Below are 25,746 nucleotides of genomic sequence, written 5' to 3'. Positions count from 1 at the left end.
TCTTGACCATATTATGAGTTCAAATACATCAAATTTCCTTGAGACAGAAAAGCACCTGTCCACAAATCAGTACCATTTTAGAAAGCATTGCTCCTGAAAAACTCGGCTCGCCTTTTCCTCACATTAAATTCTGTGAGTCATAGATGAAGGGCAACTGGCAGATTCCATAATCCTAGATTTCCGGAAAGTGTTTGAGATGGTGCCCCACAGCAGGCTCGACATAAGTCCGAGCATATGGATTTGGTTCCCAGATATGTATGGGTCTTGAGGACTTCTAATGCAATAGAACCCAGAACACTTCCTCAACAGCAAGTGTTTAGAAACCAGGGTATCATCAGGAGCGACCTAAGTAAATGCGACAGGACCGCTCTTCTTCTCTACATACATTAACGATCTGACTGACATGGTAGCAGCAATCCACAGTTGTTTGCTCATGACGCTCGGCCATAGGGGAAGATGTCATCACTGAAAGACTAAGACAATACAAGATGACACACAGAATTTATAGTTAGTGTGATGAATGCTAGCTAGCTTGCTCTAAATGCACAAAAATATAAATTAATGCAGAAGAGTGGGAAAAACAATCCCATAATGTCCGAATGCAGCATTAAGGAGAGCACGTACAGAACACTAGTGAGGCCCATTCTTGAGCACTGCTCAAGTGTTTGGGATCCCAACCAGGTCGTATTAAAGAAGGGCATTGAAGCAATGTGAACTGCTAGATTTGTTACCGGTGTATCTGATCAACAAGAGTGTGTTATGGAAATTATTCACTAACTAAAATGAGAATTCTTGGAGGGAAATCAAAAAACACTACTGAGAAAATTTTTAGAACGAGCATTTAAAGCTGACTGGAGAATAATGTTACTGCTATCAACGTACATTTTACATAAGGACCATGCATATAAAAGAAATTAGGGCTCATACAGACTTACTTCATTCTAGTTGTGAATTGAACAGGAAAGAAAGCAATTAGTAGTGGTACGAGGAACACTCTCCACCGTGAAAGAGAGCTGCAGGATATAAACTTTCCTCTTCAACATGCACCAGAAAAATCTGTTGTTAAAGAAGGTGTGACTTCTCGGCAGAAGAATTTCTCAACCTGGCTGGCTACATTGCATAATGCACAAAGAACTGCCAACAACTGGGAACATCATCCAGTGTTATAAAATGTCCTCCTACAGATATAGAACATTCTGGTTGGAATGATGTCCTGTCTTGGGGTGGCCTCACAGTTCTTACAGATGACGGTTCGCATAAAATGTTCAGTTGGAATTTATTTTTAAAAAATTTACTGGTTTGGAGAATGTTTCAAAAGAAACAAAAACAGCAAAAACAAATTGTGCTGCTGTCCAAAACTGTTCATCAAAACTAGACATTTCATTCACATGTGATTCCTGAATACGAATTTGAAAATGCAAAAGGCAGCAGCATCATAAAAGCAAAAATCTCTTCACAATACACAAGAGCGCATTTCAATAATTTAGAAAGCTGAATTATATCTTCCACAATATATTTCAATCATACTGGATATTCTTCACCAGTTAATCCATTTCACACTAATATTGCACTCAACAATATCCATTACAGCACACGTACCTTGTTTACCATAAATCTGATGCAGATATCTGTGATCTCGTTTCGACTTTAATAAATTTCATGGCTGAAAAGTCTCTTCTTTCTTTGTTTGTTGTCCCAAAGAGACTTTGGTTTAAATAACTACAAGCAAATGTCCTTCACTCTAGTAATGTTCACTACGTAATGAATGCCCAAAATTAATTACTGCACGATCATTTCTGTATAAAAAAGCTTACAACTTTCCTTCTTAATAATGGTTTTGTTTTTAAACTGATCAGCCATGTTTCTATGTCACCAGGGATCTACTTTACATTTCGTTCACTATGTAAAACCAGGTTTAAAACTTATGGAAATGACTTTAATTGACCTCTGTGCAATATTAAGGTTTTTCAGTACGTTTGGTCAAAGTGCTGCTTCCACAGCACATTCACCTTGTTCTTGCGGGAATATAAATTGACACAAATTCTAGTTATCTAAGTCAGAGATGATCAGTTTTAATATAATTTTAAATGAACTGATGCTTCTGCCTTCTTTTTTTAAAACTAGGCTCTGGGATGCCAACTAACTACAACCAAATATGCAAAAACAAAGTGCTTGTTGTCATAACAGGATTCTTTCTTCAGGTAGCATATTTTTCTGTTAAAAACAAGCCAGAAACAGCATTTTTAAGCAATGTTAAGACATGGTTGGAATATCAACAATATTATGAGGATACACTGCTACTCACAGTAAAAATGACACGTGGTGTTGGGACAGACAGAATGGAAAGACTTAACACTGAGATTTTGGTCAAAGTCTTCCTCAGAAAAGAAAACACACACATTCACAAGCAGGTACACCTCACACACATGACCACTATTTCCGGCCACTCTGAGCAGAATGTCCTGAGATAAAAGTCCAGTGTGCATGAGGTTTGCCTGCTTGTGTGAATGTGTATTTTCCTTTCCTTTCTGACCAAGGCTGTGGCCAAAAGCTCAGTGCGTAACTTTTTTCATTGCACCTGTTGCAACCCAACACGTCATCTTTACAGTGAGTAGCAAACTATTCTTTTCATAACATTGTTGAAACATTTTTCAATTGCCAAAATATATTCAGAAGCTTTTCTTTACAAATGCTGCAGGTCCGAATAAAACACAAGTTCACCAAACTTTAAATCCAACTATTCACAGTACCCTCAGAATTCTCGTATAGTTCATGCCCTAGCTCTAATTTTATTCACATATTTCTGAACCGATGGCATAAAATGCTGTATATTTGAGATTTTAAGGTTTTTCCACACAGTGTCTCTCAGTGTATAATGCAGTAATGTTATAGAACAGGACAATTTAAAAAGTTTTCAACCGAAGTTGCAGTGCAGTTGATTTGTACCTATCATTGACACTTTACCTGTCAGTATATATACTGATGACGTAACTGTCATCTAGTTCTAAATTTTGGTAGGCATAGTTTGACTTTCTCAAATATTTCTCATCCTCCTGCTTTAGCACAAAGTGTCTCCAGCCTAGCAAGTTTTTTGATTATGTTAAAATTAACATCAATGCCTGTTATAAAAGCAGCAAACTGGGCAACATCACATGTCAGTTAATTAACCAAAAGTTAGAAAAAAGAAGTACAAGCATGGACAAGGTCTTCCAGAGATACATCCTGAGAGAGTTCCTAGTTTTGTTTTAACTATTTGCCCTGATACAGCAACCCCCCCCCCCCCTTTCCTTTTTAGCTTATTATTAAAATGGCATGCAGATATTTGGCATGCTCACATCCAAAAATCTGGTCCAAGTTATCTCAACCACGACAATGCTCACCCTCCTGTAAAACAGATTATTTCCAACTACTGATTACTGGTGCTCCACTAACTGTATGTTTCAGAACTGATGTAAAGTAATTAAATTAACTGCATGAACTGGTTATTCTTTTACCTCCTCTGAACAAAGAAGACCCTGTAGTTATCCCTATCTTCCAACACTGTCAGTGTACAAAAAGTACTTGAACTGTCTAGACACACATGAATTCATCTCTGTGTGTGTGTGTGCGTGTGTGTGTGTGTGTGTGTGTGTGTGTGTGTGTGTGTGTGTGTGTGTGTGTAGGGGGGGGGGGGGGGGGGGGGGAGTACGTGTTGCTTAATGCTAAATGTTGCAAGTGCGTAGATTTGTATCAACTCACTTTTCTGATCAAAAGGCTGCATGTTAGTGAAGTGGATCTCTCGTCCTAGTGTGACCGTGTGTATTTTATGTAGCGAAAATAAGCTTCTCATTATTGTAATAACCTCATAAGCTATTATCTGCATAAAAAGGCATCATTAGGATTTTCTGTAGAACTCTTGGGGATCTATTCAGAATTGTGATGATCATTTTTTTCACAAATCAGGTAACTAATTTTTTACATGATTAATGTTCTCCCAAATACAATTTTTCCCAAAAATTCTGCACAACTATTCAAATTCTGTACAGAAAACACTAGTGTAGATTAATCTAATCTCGTCCTCATAATCACTATGGGAGCAATATGTATGGGGGCCCAATGAATTCCAGTGCAGTTTGTTCAGCATTTCTGTTGGTTGGTTGGCTGGCTGGCTCATTTGGGTTGGGGGAGGGGATGGTAAGGGACCAAACAATGAGGTCATCAGTCCCTCAATCCAAGAGTGGTGCATCTGGGAGCAGAGACGTCCATTGAGAACATTTTCTGGTCTAGTCGGGAGATTGATAGCAGGAGAGTAAAAATGTAATGGACATTTTTTGTACTGTCAATAATAAAAGTAAAATGAAGAAGATAAAGAAGTCAAGAGGTGGGCATCCCCGGGCCTCTGCATATGACAGGAAACATCCCACTCACAGTTGTCCCGCTCGTGTTTTGCAGATTCCTTGACTTGCGCCATAGGGTGGTGGGGTTTCAGGTTCCGCTGAATAAGTCAGGAGTTCACCACACTCAGCTGGCGGCTACAAGGATAGCGGAGACTGTGTGGCGTGGACTGGGTGGTTTTTTAGGTTAGAAGGCCTCGGAAAAGTATGGGGTGGGCTGCAATCTCTAAGGGTGCATGGCAAATACAGGATGTGCTTGGATCAAGGAACAGTCGGAATTGTAGTTGTAAATTGTTGTAGTTGTGCTGGGAAAGTCCCTGAGCTTCAAGCGCTAATAGAAAGCACAGAAGCTGAAATCGTTATAGGTACAGAAAGCTGGCTAAAGCCTGAAATAAGTTCTGCAGAAATTTTTACAAAGTCTCAGACGGTGTTCAGGAAAGATAGATTAGGCATAATTGGTGGTGGAGTGTTTGTCTCTGTCAGTAGTGGTTTATCTTGTAGTGAAGTCGAAGTAGACACTCCGTGCGAATTGGTATGGGTGGAGGTTATACTTAACAGCTGAAGTAAGTTAATAATTGGCTCCTTCTACCAACCCCCAGACTCCGATGATATAGTTGCTGAACAGTTCAGAGAAAATTTGAGTCTCATAACAAATAAATACCCCAATCATACGGTTATAGTTGGTGGGGACTTTAACCTTCCCTCGATATGTTGGCAAAAATACTTGTTCAAAACCGGTGGTAGGCAGAAACATCTTCCGAGATTGTCCTAAATGCTTTCTCCGAAAATTATTTCGAGCAGTTAGTCCACTAACCCACGCAAATTGTAAATGGTTGCGAAAACACACTTGACCTCTTAGCCACAAACAATCCAGAGCTAATAGAGAGCATCATGGCTGATACAGGGATTAGTGATCACAAGGTCGTTGTAGCTGGGCTAAATACCGTTTCTTCCAAACCCACCAGAAACAAACGCAAAATAATTTCATTTAAAAAAAGTGGATAAAGTGTCACTAGAAGCCTTCCTAAGAGACAATCTCCATTCCTTCCGAACTGACTATGCAAATGTAGACGAGATGTGGCTCAAATTCAAAGATATAGCAGCAACAGCAATTGAGAGATTCATACCTCATAAATTGGTAAGAGATGGAACTGATCCCCCATGGTACACAAAACAGGTCCGAACGCTGTTGCAGAGGCAATGGAAAAAGCATGCGAAGTTCAGAAGAACACGAAATCCCGAAGACTGGCTAAAATTTACAGACGCGCGAAATTTGGCACGGACTTCAATGCGAGATGCCTTTAATAGGTTCCACAACGAAACATTGTCTCTAAATTTGGTAGAAAATCCGAAGAAATTCTGGTCGTATGTAAAGTACACAAGCGGCAGGACGCTGCAATACCTTCGCTGCGCAGTGCCGATGGTACTGTTACTGACGACTGTGCCGCTAAAGTGGAGTTATCGAACGCAGTTTTCTGAAATTCCTTCACCAGGGAAGACAAATGGAATATTCCAGAATTTGAAACACGAACAGCTGCTAGCCTGACATTCTTAGAAGTAGATACCTTAGGGGCTGCGAAGCAACTCAAATCGCTTGATACGGGCAAGTCTTCAGGTCCAGATTGTATACCGATTAGGTTCCTTTCAGATTACGCTGATACAATAGCTCCCTACTTAGCAATCATATACAACCGCTCATTCACCGATAGATCTGTACCTGCAGATTGGAAAATTGCACAGTTTGCACCAGTGTTTAAGAAGGGTAGTAGGAGTAATCCATCGAACTACAGACTTATATCATCGACGTCGGTTTGCAGTAGGGTTTTGGAGCATATACTGTATTCAAACATTATGAATCACTTCGAAGGGAACAATTTATTGATACGTAATCAGCATAGTTTCAGAAAACATCACACAGCTAGCTCTTTATTTGCACAAAGTAATGGCCGCTATCGACAGGGGATCTCAAGTTGATTCTGTATTTCTAGATTTCCGGAAGGCTTTTGACACCGTTCCTCACAAGCGACTTCTAATCAAGCTGCAGGCCTATGGGGTATCGTCACAGTTGTGCGACTGGATTCGTGATTTCCTGTCAGGAAGGTCGCAGTTCGTAGTAATAGACAGCAAATCATCGAGTAAAACTGAAGTGATATAGGTGTTCCCCAGGGAAGTGTCCTGGGACCTCTGCTGTTCCTGATCTACATAAATGACCTGGGTGACAATCTGAGCAGTTCTCTTAGGATGTTCGCAGATGATGCTGTAATTTACTGTCTAGTAAGGTCATCCGAGGACCAGTATCAGTTGCAAAGCGATTTAGAAAAGATTGCTGTATGGTGTGGCAGGTGGCAGTTGACGCTAAATAACGAAAAGTGTAAGGTGATCCACATGAGTTCCAAAAGAAATCCGTTGGAATTTGATTACTCGATAAATAGTACAATTCTCAAGGCTGTAATTCAACTAAGTACCTAGGTGTTAAAATTACGAACAACTTCAGTTTGAAAGACCACATAGATAAGATTGTGGGGAAGGCGAGCCAAAGGTTGCGTTTCATTGGCAGGACACTTAGAAGATGCGACAAGTCTACTAAAGAGACAGCTTACACTACACTCGTTCGTCCTCTGTTAGAATATTGCTGCGCGGTGTGGGATCCTTACCAGGTGGGATTGACGGAGGACATCGAAAGGGTGCAAAAAAGGGCAGCTCGTTTTGTATTATCACGTAATAGGGGAGAGAGTGTGGCAGATATGATACGCGAGTTGGGATGGAAGTCATTAAAGCAAAGACGTTTTTCGTCGCGGTGAGATCTATTTATGAAATTTCAGTCACCAACTTTCTCTTTCGAATGGGAAAATATTTTGTTGAGCCCAACCTACATTGGTAGCAATGATCATCAAAATAAAATAAGAGAAATCAGAGCTCGAACAGAAAGGTTTAGGTGTTCGTTTTTCCTGCACGGTGTTCTGGAGAGGAATGGTAGAGAGATAGTATGATTGTGGTTCGATGAACCCTCTTCCAAGCACTTAAATGTGAATTGCAGAGTAATCATGTAGATGTAGATGTAGGTTACAGTCAAGCGTGCACCCTATGCAACAGAACTGCAACACCCGGAATAGAAAATTGGGTGTGGTAGAATGGAGGCAAACACAATCTAAAAGTGATTAATGAGGACAAGAGGGATGAAGGATTAGTCAACAAAGTAGGGTTGGGAATCCACGAGACCTATCACATAATGCGAGATGCCCCATTCTCGACCATCCAGGCCATGCTCTAGAGGTAGATTAAAACCTTTTAACTGAGAATAAAACACTTTCACGGAGAAAACTGAGAACCAGTTCATCCAACCGTGAATCATCTGCCAATATTAGAGGCAATGAGTGTGGAAGACCGTACTTGGCACAGAGAGCCAAAAGGAGGGGGCACTCCACCAAGAAATAAGCTAATGTCTGTAATGCTCCATAACCACAATGTGGGGGTGGTTTGTTACACACGAAAAACTATGGGTTAACCTGGTATTACCTATATGGGGACAACATAAGACTGTTGATTCCTGCTGGGAGAATTGGAAGGGGAGCACAATAACCCACCAGATGTTGTTCAATTTCCGAGCAAGCAGAGACCATGTGTGCATCCACAAATCCACACTAGTGTCAACAAAGCAAACGGGATGTAAGTAAGTGCTCCACTGATCAAACTGTCTGCCACTTCATTCCTTGGGATACTCACATAACTTTGGAGGCAGGAAAAGATAACTGACAGAGAGGTGGCACAGCAGTTAGCACACTGGACTCTCATTTAGGAGGACGACAGTTCAATTCTGCGTCCAGCCATCCTGAGTTAAGTTTTCCATGATTTCCTTAAATTGCTTCAGGCAAATGCAGGGATGGTTCCTTTACAAGGGCAAGGCTGACTTCCTTCCCCATCCTTCCCTAATTTGATGAGACCGATGACCTCGCTTTTTGGTCTCTTCCATCAAATCAACCCAACCAAAGACAACTGAGCAGACAACATGACAAAGATCAGTGAGATCACAAATAGCTGTAACCAAAGCGTTGGCAAGCATAGCATTAGTCAATAGCCTGGAGACTGCTCACTGAGTTGGTACGTATTAATTTAATAAAATGGAGGGTTCTGCTTGTGGGTGTCAACTGTGGCATACACACACACTACATGTTCCTGGCAGCGAATGACATTCCATACTGGCAGATGTGAAAGCATATCTCATCTGACAGCGCCCATGCAGGACAGATATCAGGAAGATGACACCCATCATAAGTAAAGAGAATGGGACACTTGGGATGATCAGGGAATTTTTTTAATGGTGATTGCATATGAGTCCAAGAGCTGCTACCACTGAAGAGGAGGTATCCCTTTCACCAAGAAAGTTTTCTGTGGGACCTGTCCGGAAGGCAGCACTGGCTAGACACATGCCACGATGGTGGACTGGATCTACCAGTTGTGAAGCTGGAGGAGCCATTATGCCATAAACCTGGCAACTATAGCCCAGTAAAGATGAAGCCAGGTCCCAGTAAATACGGATAAGAGTAGCATGATCCTCACCACACAACATGGAGGCAAGGAAGCAGAGAATGTTAAGCTTCTGCACGCAGTTAGTCTTCAGGTGACAAATACTGGACAGCCAGGTCAGCTTTCTATCAAAAACGAGGCAAAAGAAATGGGACCATACATTAACATCCTCCAGGAGCAAGATGCCTAAGTAGAGTCCCAGGTCAGGATGGACTGTGGTACAATGGCAGAAATCCATGACCCGCATTTCTGAGGAGAGAATTATAAACTATGGGAAAGAGCCCATGCTGGCACCCTGGAGGTTGTGTTTATGAGAGGATACCTACTGGAAGCTGTACCAAATGCAAAAATCATTGACATACAAGGCACGAGTGACCAGCAGCACAACACAGTTCACAAACCCATTAAAGGCAACAAGGAAAGAGTGACACTTAAGACAGAGCCTTGTGGGATGCCATTCTCTTGGACCTGCAGGGAGCTGACTACACTGTCAACTCTAGCCTGAAACGACCAGTGGGATAAAAACTGATGAATAAAAATTGATAGAGGTCTTGGAAGCCCCAGTCATGGAAGGTGAGCAAAATGTGATGACACACGGTGATGTCATATGCCTTACACAGGACAAGGAGGACTGCAACAAGTTGTTGGCATTTAGAAAAGCCTGTCGGATTACTGCTTCGAATCTAAACAGATGGCTGGTAGTGGATCGTCCCTCCCAAAAACCACAGTGATAGGCAGACGAAAAGTACTGTGATTCAACAACCCAACTTAATCTGCAGACAACTATCCTTTCTGGTAGCTTACAGAGTGCACTGGTCAGGATAATCACCAAATAATTATTGAGAGACATTAAGTTCTTGCCTAGCTTAAGAACTAGGACAACTACCCTACCTCGCTTTGGTGAAGCGAAGGCACCTTGGAGTCAAAGATGGCTGATAACCCTGAGAACATATTGCCTTCTGGAGAACATTAATGTGTTTTATCATCTGATTGTGAATCGAATCTGGGCCTCTGGCTGGGTCGTGGGATGAGATAAGAGCCTGCAAGAATGGATGAATCGGTACGAAGACCATCCTGTACAAGAAGACTTGTAACAGCTGTTGAACATTGGTAGCCCAGTAAGACCAAGGAGCTAGGCCCACTTCTGAGATGAAGAGATGCATTCCCATAGAGGATACATAGGGCTACCAGCAGTCTTTCTTACTGTGCTTGATTAAATAGCCTTAGTGTGTAGTCACTAAAAAGTGATAAGGTTTGTCTGCAAAGGATGTTGTTTGGATCACTGTAGGGCTCGTCAGCGATCTTGACTTGCTATTGCAGTGTCTTTGGTCTATCATTGCACTGGTTAATGATGTTGTTGCTGCTGCTGTTTGTGTGTGTGTGTGTGTGTGTGTGTGTGTGTGTGGGGGGGGGGGGGGGGGGGGGGGTTACCTCCTGTAGAAAGGGGAACAGCAATACAACATCATGAATGATTGCTTCCAAGAGACCTTACACACCTCCATCACAACAATCCAATAGAGGGGCAGCGAATGTAATAGAAGAAGTGTATAAAGGCTAGTTGGCTCTGTAAATGTCAAGCGTGGGGGTCACTCTGTCTGGTGGTTGCAAGAAAACAACAGGATTGCCAGAAAGTGTTCACTGTCACATAGACCACTGTGCAGTGACCACTGCAGTGAAGCAACAAAATTAAGGGAAGAGATCATTAGATCGATAGCTGAAAAGGTGACATGGGCAGCACTGAAGTGGGTACAAGAAACTTCACTGAGAACACATAGAGAAAAAGTTGTTGGATTAATGTGGTCAACTCAACATATCAAAGTGGAGATAGGTAAATGTTACAACTGTTAATTGCTGAACTCATTTGCACCAGAACCGCTATTGTCTCCAATGAGGTATGAAGGAGCTTCCATTCACCAATGTCATTTGTACAAACCAAAGTACAGACCCCTCCAGATGACCCCTCGAGACCAGTGCAATTCCAAAAGAACACACAATAACTAGAGAGAATTGGAGGATTGTCATCACTGAAGTGCATTTCTTGGCGATCAATGCAAACTTCAGAAGAAGAAGAAGAAGAAAAGTGTTGCAGTCCGGCAGGTAACAGCAGTAACCATTACAATTTCACTGAATAATTGGTGGCCAGGTTAGGTGTGAAGGGGCCAGGAGAGGCGGTCACACTGCAGGATCACTGCTCACCAGTGGAGATGAATCATATCCACAAACATGGGCACTAGAGGAGCATTGTAACAATTCTTCTTTTTCTCGGTACCCCTTGGTGGGCAAGATTCATTCAAGGTGCTGTCTGCATTGCGTGTGGGGACAAATGAAGAGCGGGCAGCAATGGGACGCACAGGCCATGGCTCCTTCAGCTATTGCTTGGCATTGGGCCTCCAATCTACGGGTTACTGGGAAGATCGATCCCAAGTGGGAGCACTGTCACAGGTACATGTCGCAAAACAACGTTTCTCCAGCCAGGTGCAGAAAGTGGTTCCCGAAGAATGTAGGAACCACGGGAGAGCACGTTAGTGAGACACCTGGTTTGGGGGAGTGACAGTCATGATGTTAGGGTAATTGATGGTCATATCTGCAGTATGTTGTGCTTGTATTTCTTCTCTGCCTCAGTATACACAGTACATAAAGGGCAAGAAAACATATCCTTGACTTTTACCCCATATAAAAATAAATTTTTCCCAGGTGAAAATACATTTCCATATTAAGTGACAGTATACCTTTCCTTGGAGCTGTAAAACTTATCAATCCTTTTAAAGGTAAAGGTTTCATACACAGGTGCAGAAATTCTTGGCACTTCATGATCCAAAACCCTGCAAAAAACAATGTGTTTTGAAAATATCCTTGATCCACAGAAACATGTACTTTTCATATTTTCATACTATGAAAGTATAAAGACAAATTCCACCAAGCACAACATGGTAGCTTCCAAAGCAGTGAAATCTTGATTGCTATGCACTTTTGTCAACCAACACAGCTAACGTGATGATGTCAGTAAAAAGCAACATCACTCTCAAGCAGCGTAAACATACAAACAGGAACAGTTAATTGTTGAAATTAATATATACAGAGCCCTGCGGGGAGGGGTGGGGTTGGGAAGTATCGCCATTTTTTTCTCCAGCACGATGTACACGCGGACAAGGAAAAAACTTCCTGTACTTTTCCCGATTAAAAACACATTTTTCCTGGGTGAAAATACACTTTTTCCATGTTAAGTGACGGTATACTTTCCCTCAGAACTCTAAAAGTTATCGATTCTTTGAATGGCTATGGTTTTATATACCGGCTTAGAATTTCCCAGCACTTTCGTAAACGAAACTCAGGGAAAAAACAGTTTTGGAAAGATCTTTGATGTGCAGCAACATTTTCGCTGCATATTTTCATATTACGAAAGTATAAATGTGAATTCCACCAAACACCGCTGTGTTACTTTCAGAAGCATTGAAATCGAGATTACGATGCGCTTTTGTAAGCCAGTCACAGCTTGTCACGTTATCTCACCAGTCAATGACAGTGGATATTCACAGTAAAGGACAAGTGAAATAGTCAGCCAACAGCAACATCACTGGTAAGTAGCGCGGACGCACAAATAGGACGAGTTAATAGTTTAAATTAATATACATAGTGTTGCTACAAGAAAAGCAAAGCATTCCCATATAATATTGATCTCCAAGATTTGTGAGGATGTAGAACCACTGGCTCACCCTCCAATAATATTGTCGCAGAAGAAGCTGAGTAGCACTGTGGTGTAGTGGTTATTATACTAAACTGAAGCATGGAGGGTGTCGTGAGTTCAAAACTCACCTGGACTGTACAATTTTAATTTCTATATTCGGTTTGAGTACATTCTAGAAGTATCCACAAATGTCAAGAATCATTGTACAGGAATGTTCTGTAGTTGTATACATACTGTATGTGTTCTGGCCAGAGGCAGTTTGCTCAACGCTCTTCTATGTACAAGTGCTGAATAAACCTTCATTAAGTGAAGTCAGTGTTCGTCATTCATCTAATTACACCTTCTTCTATGTGATAATATCGCTACCCTACCGCAGCGAGAACAACTGTGTCTACCAGATCAGTTCTCTGTAGTACACACACTATGCTACACGCATTGTGTACACGCTGTGAGAATTAAAAGTATTCATAGTAATTGACGGAAGTGATTATTTATCGTTGTAATTACCACGCCCGCTCTCCACTACCAACAGATTAGTAAAATGCAAGAGAAGCTAAGCTTTCACATATAATGTTGACCTTTTTTGTGTGTGATACAATTTAAGATACATCACACAAATGCACCAGTAAAATTTTTAATAGCAACAAAAATGTCTGATCTTCTGGGCTTGAAATTCTTCTAAATGGCTTGCCCTCAAAGACTTGATTTTTAAATGAGAGCCAAACGCTCTGCGATTTACGAAATTCATCATACATTCTCGCACATAGTTCATCTTCTACATCTACATCTACATTTATACTCTGCAAGCCACCCAATGGTGTGTGGCGGAGGGCACTTTACGTGCCACTGTCATTACCTCCCTTTCCTGTTCCAGTCGCGTATGGTTCGCGGGAAGAACGACTGTCTGAAAGCCTCCGTGCGCGCTCTAATCTCTCTAATTTTACATTCGTGATCTCCTCGGGAGGTATAAGTAGGGGGAAGCAATATATTCGATACCTCATCCAGAAACGCGCCCTCTCGAAACCTGGCGAGCAAGCTACACCGCGATGCAGAGCGCCTCTCTTGCGTAAAAGAAATTTACTTTGAAAGTAAAGCCTAGTTTACAGGACAACACTAGATTGCAGGCAACTGTGCTACTGGCCACTGCACATGCGCGCCACGTTTTCCCAACTTGTTGGTGCAGCTAAACACTTATGGTGTGTTCAAACTTTGGCGACACTAGTTGCACGAGCTTTGAGTTTGCATGCGTTCATAGTGTGTGGACAAACTGATATATGAAGTGGGGAACGGAGAATAACATTCGCTTTTCGAATACCTATACTTTGTATAGGTGTTGTGGGATTTCAGTGACGTCAATTACAAAAATAAGCAACATATTGATGCACCTGAGATCATAATGTGCGGTCACAGAACATAGATGGTTTGACAATATCTGTGCTGCAGGCCAAAATTTATTGAATTAAGAGCACATACACAACTGAATTAAGAAAAATGCAAGCAAGTACAATTCTGGAAGTAGAAATTCTCTCGTCTACAAGATTAAAATCCTATCGTTTGAGTTGGCCGACTCTTTTAAGGAATATTTTTGACATGAGGGAAGGGCACAAAAATCAAAAAGCTGCATTTTTTATTCAATATTCATCTATTTAAAACATCGCAGCAAAGCTCCCCATTCACATATGTTTGAATTTTGAAATGGTGCCACTGTACAGATCTATCTTCAAGACAGTAGTTTGCAAACCATTCTCTCCTTCATGCGGCCTGCTTCGAATAATTATTGCCGTTAATGTTAATAATTATTAGTATTAAAGATGATAATTATTGGTGTTAATGAACGAGCATCATCATCAACTAAAACTGCATATTCTTAGCATCCCGAGTGTTCTAGATAGTAATGCACATAATGTGCTATGAAATTTCAGAGCTTCATGCATCACAGTATCTTTCGCGTATCGCATAATTAACTCTATTTAGAAGAAATGTGAACAGTTCAATTAACTCTATTTAGAAGAAATTTGAACAGTTCTGGTGACATTCTACTATAATTAAAGGAACTTCTTGGGTCTTCTATTATAAATTATTTCAGCAAGATTGCTGAGCAACTGAGCTGACATATTTTCTTCATCCAGTCATGAATCAAAATGTTTCTTTTTTTCCCTGATGCAACGATTCCGCGCAACAAACTTTAACTCCATCACAACTCGTGCAACATGCAGCTGCCAAAACTTTCATTTCAGACACGACTCGGAAACCCACCAAACAATGAAACTGAAGTGTATGCTGGGTTCGCCACGTCTACAGTGATATATGAAACAATTTGAATGCAACTCATTCAACACAATGAGTTGTGCAACCCAAAGTCATCATGTAAACTAGGCTTAACGCTTTTCAAACCACCATTCGCAATATTTTCCCGAGACCTGTTAGAAATAGGTCCATTCCAGCAGTTGCCAGAGAGCGCCAGTTAACATGCATCACTGGGCTCGCGCAGCTACAATGATGTAGGAAGCCCGTATGTTTGAATGTGTAAAACATTAAAAGATCTTATGATATTTTCATAAATACTCCAAGAGCATCAGAATTTCCTAAACCATACTAAAATGCATAATTCAGCTTACAGTGCACATTTGCATGTCCAGATTCCCAATGAAGTAGCCCTCGATCTGATATCAAGCATTTCATTTCAGTGTGGTTTTCAGGATGTAAATTTTCTTGGGAGTATCAGTACTGCATTATCTCATGTTTTGTTCTTTATTGTGGCATAATGCCATAAGCGCTAGAAGATAAAAACGTGTACTTGAAATGCAATGAACAGTGGAAACAAGCTAAAAGCACGGAATTAAACACTTTGTTTCAAATAAATTGACTGCCTCAACAGAAAAGATCAAAGCCAACTTTCCTTAGCAAACAGACAAAAATAACTTCATTGTTTTGCAAAGTGATTAATGCTTGACTGTCAGAAATGTGGAAATAAAATAAGATCTGAAGCTAATAATTAATCCGTAATTACGTGAATGTAGTTTAATTCAATTGATAGGTCCCGGCCACAGAAATCTGTTTTGTTTTCATTTGAAGTCGGAGCAGTAAACAAAGAGGAAACAGCAAAATCACTAAATGTAACCAAGGGTCATGTGGAGACTACCCACTTCCCCACTATAACCCAGACTGCTCTGCGCATCTGCCCCGGATCTACAATAATTCTGAATTACCACCCCCCTCCCCCCAAGCAAGCGTTAGAGATAAGACACCAAAAATTTAAAAAATCGACTTTTCAAAAAATGTTCATTTTGTAGCACACATCTTTCTGAACGGTCCAATACATAAAACATATATGTTCGAGGAAATGTAAGACGTGTTATTTGGTCTTAAGTGTGCCAAAGTGCAGTGCCACACCTCTTCACACAACATTCTTCTATCGCACATCACTGTATTTCGCTCTGTGGAATTCAAACATGTATATTTTGTAATGGATGCCATCAAATTATATTCATGACAGTGTAAATTAAAATGTCCTGTGGTGCCTCTCCTGCTCCCAGTCAGCCGGTTTGCCCTCACAATTAATACTGGATGGGATTATTTGTAACCGTGAGAATAAGAACTCTTCAGAAAATTTGCACTCTTTATTGCCTATTAGGTAATAACTTGCTGTTTTGTGTGACATAAAACCAAATATTGGATACATAAAGACCAGAGACAAGATAACAGTACACATTTCTTCAATACTTAGGTCCTAGCATTTTTTCTCTCTCTAATATTGCTAGAGTTTTACATGACATGCTTTCCTTTCTGCAAAAGGATCTATTACCTCAAAGTTCTTCAAACATTTTGCTACATGAAAAATCAGAATGTCGTTGTCTAATACTGAAAAAGCTGTTAATACAAATAGTATCCCAGACTGGTGATATTTCTCGATCTGATTACGTCTTTTTGTCACTGTCTGCTACATGAAGTGAAATAGGTCTGTCTAATATTGCAGCAGTAACACACAGCAAATAAACGAGACTGTTTTGGCACAAATGGTCATTTTTATAGCACAATAGAATATAATTCACTAAGCACCAATATCAAATGCCTATTAGGCCTACCAAAAGCAAAAAGCTTTATGTTAGGAAGTAGTTTCACATTTCATTCATATGCTCAAGCTTCTCAAGCATGAGATTGGAAAATAGTAGTACGAAATTTTTGTATAAATTTGGGGTCATCATATTCTTCCATAATTTGTGTGATTTCACCGATTCTTCTCCTTCCTCGGTCTAACAAACAATCTTGTCATCACTAATTCTGTAACTATTCCTGCCAGTGTCAAAGACTCATTCTCCGGTAAACTTCACGAACCCTGCCACAATCACTGGTTTAGTTCTCCTGCATTTATTCTCCTGTTCAGCGTTATTATGTGTTCGCACAACGCGTTTTCTGCACTACTCCGAGAACTGAACTTAAGCGGCTGCTAGCTGGGGCCTGTACAACTGACTCTTACTAGTGTAGCAATCAGGCCAAAACTTTTCTGTCAGAATTTCATTTTCTTGGACACATAGAGAAGACAATACACAATGTTTCTTATCTGTTATTCCTGTTTGTCATTTATTTCAACTCTGGTAGTCTGAATCTATGGAATTCGATAGTAATTATAAAAAAGCTGATCATTCGCAAACCCAGTCAACCACATAACCAATAGCTATTGGCATTCACCCATTCGGCTTTATTCCACTCAGCTCGTATAGCCCTGTCCCCTTTTGTCTGCAGGAAAGTATATTTCTTTTCTGAGTGTCAATGTCTCAAAAGTGTTAAGTTCTGAACGAGAGTCGAACACACTCACTCGCAACATGATTTATCTTGAGTAAAAGGAGATTTATGTTGAAAGTGACGCCTCTCAAACAGTCATCCAAAATATTTTTCCCTTGATCTGTTAGAAATAGGTTTGTTTGAGCAATCACCAGGAAACAGGCGTTACTGCGCTTGTGCAACTATGATGACATAGGAAGCCCATATTTGGCGTTTGCCCTACTCATATGCCTTTCATCGCACTTCTGTTTGGAATTTCGAACACACTGGAGGACCATGTGAACACGCGCAGCACAGCTGCATGTTGTTTTGAGGGGATGTATGGAGTTCTGTACTTGGACAACTTTTTTATAATATAATATCCAGATAAGGAACGTGAAATAAGAAAGCAGTCCTTGGTGTAATAGTCATTTCAAAGCTAGACTCTACAACTCAAAGTATCATAAAAGTTTTGATATGGGGTGACTTTATGAGTTTTTTTTTCTTTTAAATTTGCACTCTGCAATACTGTTCATAGCATTTCCAATCAGGTTTGCATCCACACAGCACTGCAAAAAGCTAGTAAGAAGAAATACAAATTTCTCACAATTAAAAAAAATAAAAATTAGTTGTCTTTATATATCAGAACTAAGGACAACCGATATTCTATTCCTTCCTGGAATAAACCCATGCGGGTAGTTATGATGACGAAACACAGTGTACTACCAGTCTATAATTTACCAAAGATTGGCATTCTGTAAATTTAAGATGTAAACAACACAAATTAAGAAACATCATTATGCCTAGAACAGGTAACACACAAATGATGACAAATTGTGTTTCATGGAATGCAGCTTTTTAAAATTTTGTTAAAGCTGTCAATATACTTGAAACCAAAAATTTTGTTCAATACTACTGACCAAATCTGCATGTTTAGTCATCTTCAAGTGAACATTTACGTATGTTCATACATATATAGCATTAAGATATCTTACATTATTTTATAAAAGGAACGGGATATCAGACAATACACCAGGAGCATTGGAATCTTGTAAACCATACTAAAATGTATAATTGGGCTTAAAGTGCACATTCCTATATTCGGATTCAAACTGAAGTAGGCCCCTACCTGATATTAAGCTTTTCAGTGTGGTTTTTGTGTTGTCAGTTTTCTTGGAGTTCTAGTATCTTATCTCATACTTGGTTCTTTATTATGGCATAATGCCGTATGTATCAGAAGATGAAAACATACACTTGAAATTCAGCGAACAGTTGAAACTAGCGAACAGTGTGGAATGACACTGTTCCAAATAAACTGACTGCCCATGCAGTAAAGCTTAATGAAAGCCAAATTTCTTTAGCAAACTGACGAAAATAACATGACTGTTCTGCAAGGCTATGAATGCTTGATTGCCAATGACATGGAAATTTTAAAAAATCTTAAAACTTAAACTAGTGACATATTTTAGTCTTTCATGATTATATGAATGTATTTTAATTCACTTGATAGCTCCCGTCACAGAAACCTGTATTGTTTTCATTTGATATGAGAGCTGTACACGAAGAGAAAACAGCAAAAAATCATGAGAATACACGTCACGTCAAAACAGACCCTCTCTACTACAATGTTTGACTGCTCTGCAGATGCACGAATCTGGAACGTTGGATATGCCAGTGAAATTGTTCTGGATGGCATCTGGCTGCTTGCTGCAACTACTCGAACAGCTAACAGCTACACTTCAAGTAACCAAGAGCAGGAGAAGGTGTCACTCATACAGACTTCAGCTCTGTGCATGTGCACAAGTCCACTGACAAGTGCTCAAACGAACTTAATGTAAACAGTTGTGATGTCACACTTTTTGAAAGCAGTTTGTTGCTGTGAAGTATTGAATAGTTTTCATCCTAAGGCCTTTGACACATTTTACTATCGGCAGACACTTTCGTGTGTGTGTGTGTGTGTGTGTGTGTGTGTGTGTGTGTGTGTGTACCCAATGACAGAATTCTGTCTTATAAACATCACCACGAAGTTAAATGTACATCAGTATGAAGATACGTGGCAGTATAAAGAAATATAATTCTGCAGGACATGATACAGAGAGGAATTAGCAGTTAAAATGTAACTCGGCAGTCAGGTCTCATCTTAACCAACACCTCAGTAAAAAGGAACCTGTTGCAAAAGAAGCACCGAAAGTGAGCGACAATTATAATTGTTTTTAAATCATTTAGGCTTTGCTTGCTATTATTTTCCAAACTAACCACTGTTTTGGAAATCACCACATAAAAAAACACAACACCAGTGCAGCATACATCAATTCATAATGTGTCACTGCAAATTGAAGTTGGTGGATATAAAAATTCTTTTAATGAAATAATATGCCAAAACTTCCAGTCTGCTTCACAGTTTTCTTGCAAGGTGTGCCACATCGGTGACAGTTTGACTGCAGTTTTGTATATTAGCTAAATGAGGGGCTACCATAGCTCTTGTTTATTGTTGTTGCTTTTCTTATATTCAGACTAATATTGTAGTTTTAACCAAAACCAACACTTCTTTCAATAATGCAACTATGAACAACACTACACACAGTATAGTCTCTGTTAGTTTGGCACTGTTAGGAGATAAAGCACTAACACTGGAAACTGTTCACACTTTTAACAACTTCTACCAATTCAGAACTAAGGAGCTGAAAGCGGAGGAGGAGGAGGATTAGGGAAAGATGGAGAAGGAAATCAGCCATGCCCTTTCAAAGGAACCATCCTCGCATTTGCCTGAAGCAATTTAGAGAAAATCATAGAAAACCTAAATCAGGAGGGCCGGACATAGGTTTGAACCATCATCCTCTCGAATAAAAGTCCAGTGTGCTAACCAATGCACCACCTTGCTAAGTGTGAAAGCTAAAGAAAATATATTGTGTAATGTTTGTAAGCACTACTTGAAAGCTTATGCTTTTCCAGTATCATATCTCAATTTAATGTTTTTTCATTACATGTAAATGGTGGAAACACTATAACACAAAAGCTGGTGGAAATCATCATTCCGCACATAGAGTGTTTGACAAAATGATTAAAAAATATAAAACAGTGAGTTAATATATTTATGAACTCCAGGAACATAAAAGCAGGGTTATGCTGTACTTATGTAGATATACTGACATATCAACAATGTGTCATTCAAATGATTGAATGTGACATGTCATGTGAAAATAAAGCTTCTATTCTATTTAACTGTTAATCTATGTTACTGCCTACACTGAATATATGACATTATTTCTACAATACTAATGAACCAATGCCATTATTACCTTTCTTCATAAAAAAAAGCAAAGGTCAGACTAAATGTTGTACCCTTTTTGGTACCAGGAAAGAAGGTATGTTGCCACTGTGATTTCATGGTTAAAGCCATTTACTTGTTGCACATGTTTAAGTGATCTAGTGAAGAAATTAGGTATTTCTTTTTCTACGAACAACCAAATTTTCACACATTTGCAATTTGTATTAATTTGCATGTTTAAAAAAATACTGGCTTGCTGGATTTCATGTGAATTACAACATTACTCTGTAATTTGCAACTGCCGCACTGTGGCAAAACAAGTGTCTTACATTCCAACAAGAAATGTATACATTTCTCAAACCTCAGCAATGATAATAGTTCTCTAATTAAAATTGTTTAATGAGCCAATTCAGTTGCAATTTAAACAGCATTCTGTGATAAATTACTTATGAACTGCTACAAAGGAATACTTATCAGACGTTTTTCAGCTCTCTGGGTAAGTGCTTGCCTTTGAAACAAACACGTCAACCTCCAGACTTTTTTTTTTTTTTTTTTTTTTTTTTTTTTTTTTTTTTTTTCACTAGATAATGTGTTATGAAATAACTTTCTGGGGTAACTCACCGCTTAGAAAGAAAATACTGTTTGCACAAATGCGAGCCTTTACATATGTCTGCTTGTGTCTGTATATGTGCCGATGGATATGTATGTGTATGTATGAGTGTGAGTGTGTGTGTGTGTGTGTGTGTGTGTTTTTTTCCGCTCCTGGGATTGCAATGACTCCTTACCCTCTCCCTTAAAACCCACATCCTTTCGTCTTTCCCTCTCCTTCCCTCTTTCCTGATGAAGCAACCGTGGGTTGCGAAAACTTGAAATTTGTGTGTGTGTTTGTGTGTTTTTTTACTGTCTCCTATCAACATACCAACACTTACGTTTGGTAAGTTACAGCATCTTTGTTTTTAGATATATTTTCCCACTTGGAATGTTATATATAAAAATCGTCATGAGTAATCCATCACAATTTGAGAAAAACAGCTACGTCCATACCTACAACACTAGAGGAAAAAGTGATCTTTATTACCCGTTATTAAAGCTGTTGTTGCCTCAGAAAGGAGCTCAATACATAGCAAAACAATTTTTGACCACTTGCCCAATAATATGTCTGACAGGCAGCAAAGTTTTAAATCTAACCTAAAATTAATTCTCCTGAACAACTCTTATTCCATGGACAAATGAGTGTGACTAAAAAATAATGGGTTCATTAAGGATAACATTACGCATGTATACATAACCTGTAAACTGAATTGTACCTGATCATTTTGATCGAAGACTCTTTCAAATGATCTAAGGAACTTTTAATGAACTTACTAACTAGTGCTTAAATGCTCTTTGAAATCTGGAAACAATAAGCATCAAATTTCAGACCTTTAACTATTCTGTTCTCATATCACAAAGACAAGCCCTTCTCTCTATTTCCATTACTAAAATTTCCACATCTATTTTCTCTCTATTTCTCCAATAACAAACAATATTCAAAACACATAAAATAGGGACGATGTAAACACTCATCTAGAGCAAACCGAAATGTGGAACACAGACACACATAACAGCAAATAGTATTCCCATCAGCTTTTGAGCTCTTGCTTTTTTTTTTTTTTCTAGCGACATTCATGCGGACACCCACATTATCACTCCCACACCTGCATGTGAATGTGTACACTTTTAATGGAAAAAGAGCAAGAGCTCAAAAGCTAGAGAGAATACTTTTTGCTGTTAATGTTTCTATGCTCCACACATCAGCCCGCTACAGGTGAGCGACTGTCTTTCCCTTATTTTACATATTGTTCCACTCGTGAATTTCCAATATTTGAAACAAGACAGAGACACAAACATGAAGAACCAAAATTTGAAAGCAACTACAAACTGACTTCCCAAACAACAAAACCTCTCTTAGCATTTATCGGCAAGAACTAAAAGGAATTAATTTCTCACATAATTCAGCAGCTTGGTTACAAAATAATCATGCAAACTACCAATAAGTATCGCTCAAGCGTGTATAATCAATACCAAGTATAAATAATAGAGGATACAGCAAATATACAAAGAAGAGCAACAAGAATCGTCACAGGCTTGCCTGATTTACAGGAAAGCTCACAATAATGTAGGAATACCTGAACCGATATAAACTTCAAGACAGACATTAACTACTTCACGGAGGTCTACTTACAAAGTTTAATGAAACAATATCAAATGAGGAATCTGGAAACATATGCAGCCTCTTAGGCATTTCTACCTTGGTGACCCCAAGAACAAGATTACACGAATTACAGTGTGTACAGAGCCATTTAAGCTGTCATTCTTCCCAGGCTCCATATGTGAATGGAACAAGAAGAAATCCTAATATGTGGTACAAGGGGAAGTACAATCTGCCACGCACATCACAGTAGTTTGTGGAGTATATATGCAAATGTAGAATGACATTATCTGAACAAAGATGCTTCATACATTAATACTTGTAGCAATTTCAAAGTTACAAGAAAATTCCTGTAACTTCCAGCATGTTTTAGGTCCAAAAAATTAAATCTAGTGCTTTTACACAACATGCGGAAACAATGTTGTACAACTGTTCACATGCATGAAAGAAACACTTCCCAACTTTTACATTTGTCACTGATTCTCACAACGTCACTATCGCGACAAGCCGTACCTCCGCCAATGGTTTGCATTAAAATTTTGTTCCTAAGCATATCGTAATAAGATTTGATTCTTCACAAATACAAACAATACTGAACACTGAACAATTTACTTACAATGAGATATACTGAAATTTTTGTTTTTGCAGTCTATCAACATGTGAGAAACTGATTAAAATACTGCAGCACCAATTTCATGTTTTACAGCACAGTTCAATCAATTAAAACAACACAAAATGAGCACTAGACTTCTTATCAATCGAAAATATTCACAAGCCTATTCTTTATTCACTAATACTTTAAAATTATTACTTAAAACAACAAACACAGCATACAATTCAATCGCACTGATGTAAACATCTAATATATTTCAAGTAGTCGGGGATTAATAATTGTCTGATGCAGTGGTGGACAGCGAAGATAACAATCAAGATCATTAGCATTGTTTTTGTTGTTCATGTGATCTTGCACTGTCTATTTGACTCTTCTGTTTCCCACAGTTTTCCACTGCACATGAACACTCAGCAGGTCATGTAAGTAGAAATTTTTTTCGAGTTAACGTAACACTTTTTTCAAAATGAAAGACAGCCTCAAATTGTGTGCAAACAATTTTTAAAATCAGAGCTACCATCAACTGTAACAAAACTGGTTATACATATAGTAAATCACAGGATCCTACCATTCAATTTCAATTTTTATACCGGACTTTTTGGAAGTGCTTCTTATAAAGTCTGTAATTTCCAAGCTATTTTGTCCACCATGCAAAGTTCCCATGCTTATGCAAAACTAATAGAATGTTGTTACAAAAAGGAAAAAGGACTGTACATAACTTATACACCATTAATATTGAAAATAAATACCACTTAACTACAAGTGGAAAGATACAGAAAGGGTCAGGATAGGGAGATTTTGGAAAGACAGACCGAGCCAACTTGTTGCAAGTAAACATTAAAATGACTCACCATTGGTGAGCTGGCAAGTAGGTACTTTGAACCCTGAAATTACATGGCATGTATAAGGAGTTGCTTCAATGGAAACAAGTAGAAAATCTTAAGACTGTAAGCAAATTTCACATAATTATTTCTGTTTTTCCTTTACACCTTACATATGGCATTAAACAGTACTATTGTATACTAAGCACATGCCTAGCATTACACTTTTATAAAATGAAACCATTTTCCACATTCAACTTTGTTTCAATGTTAATATATATATATATATATATATATATCTGTCCATTAACAAAACAAATATTGGACACTTAAAATCCTGCACTGTTGTTACAGAACTATGACACTTCCATACAATATTTGTGATATAACATGACAGTGTGAAATACAATTTTCCTTGTTCAGTGTCCCATAAAATACATTTCAAAATACTGTAAAAATGTCAGCACTTTGAGAATTTTTTTTCAGAATATTGCACAACCTTCCGACTTTCTATGCATAAGGGCTGAAAGGGAATTCTGACTTCCCTTTTTTCTTGGAGAAAGTACAAATGCACTGTAAAACTCTTCATGCATAACTTGCCCCAAAAACACAAAAGTTCCAAATTGAAACACAACAGCAGTTGGCAACAATCACTTGAAATCTAAAGTGCAATGGTCATTTGTCAAAAGCTGACTTGTATGATATAATAAAGGTCTCTTGATTAACCAATCAAAGAGACTCCAAAGATTCTAGTGCTTTTTCCACCTATTTTTCACTGGAGACAAAAAGCAATTGCGCTGCTTTATCACTTCCACCAATTACACGTATTTCAACACAGCTTTCCTGGCAAATGACAACATTTTCCTCATTCACAGTGTCCCCAATGTGGTTTCTCTCTAGACAAACTCCTTGGAAATACTGGCTCTATAATTGGTGTCCACATATAATTTTTCAATAGCAAAGTGAAAATGTACAATGCAACGGATATTAAATTTTAAAAGTGTTTCTGGATGATAGACGTATATGATACAGCACCAATTTGTAGTGGATGTGTCAGACAAGATTTTTGGATATTTGATTAAGTACGAGAGCTGATGCAGATGATGAGATGGTGACACTATTAAAGAGGAAAACATCTATTTTCATTGATTATTTGACAATAAAGTTTCTTCAGCTCCAGTCTCAGCCTTTTTTGAATGATCCTCACTTATTGGTCAAGACGCACACAAGAAGCTTAAGTGCCAAAAGTGACATGAGAGAAAATGTACAATAATAGAAGCAAAAAACTTCCATCAGTACGGATCCTCAACTAGCTGTTTGTGCTATAACTACAAACATGTGGTTATAAGCTGCAACTAATTTCCTTATGAATTATTGTCCTAGTTAGTAAATATATTTGAAATGTCAATTTCCTGGTCTAATTGGGCTCAGCACTTCAGTAAGTTACATGTTAAATTTATAAATTTTCTTATATATGGATCCAATACTGCACTTGTATCTGCATTGAGTTACA

General features: G+C 38.9%; 1 protein-coding gene across 2 annotated transcripts in view; it reads right to left on the bottom strand.

Moving 5' to 3' along the window:
* LOC124605244 overlaps positions 1-25,746 on the bottom strand; it is a 103,906-nt gene that overhangs the window by 39,190 nt on the left and 38,970 nt on the right. The window contains exon 5 of one of the 2 annotated variants that reach the window (XM_047136800.1): positions 24,264-24,296. The exons of the other annotated variant lie outside the window; for it this stretch is intronic. Coding sequence (XP_046992756.1) covers positions 24,264-24,296 — 33 coding nt within the window. The remainder of the gene's footprint in view (positions 1-24,263; positions 24,297-25,746) is intronic. 2 annotated transcript variants of the gene reach the window in all.

This window comes from Schistocerca americana, chromosome 1 (genome assembly GCF_021461395.2).
Source record: "Schistocerca americana isolate TAMUIC-IGC-003095 chromosome 1, iqSchAmer2.1, whole genome shotgun sequence".
NCBI classification, from domain to species: domain Eukaryota; kingdom Metazoa; phylum Arthropoda; class Insecta; order Orthoptera; family Acrididae; genus Schistocerca; species Schistocerca americana.
This window is presented reverse-complemented; position numbering and strand designations above follow the sequence as displayed.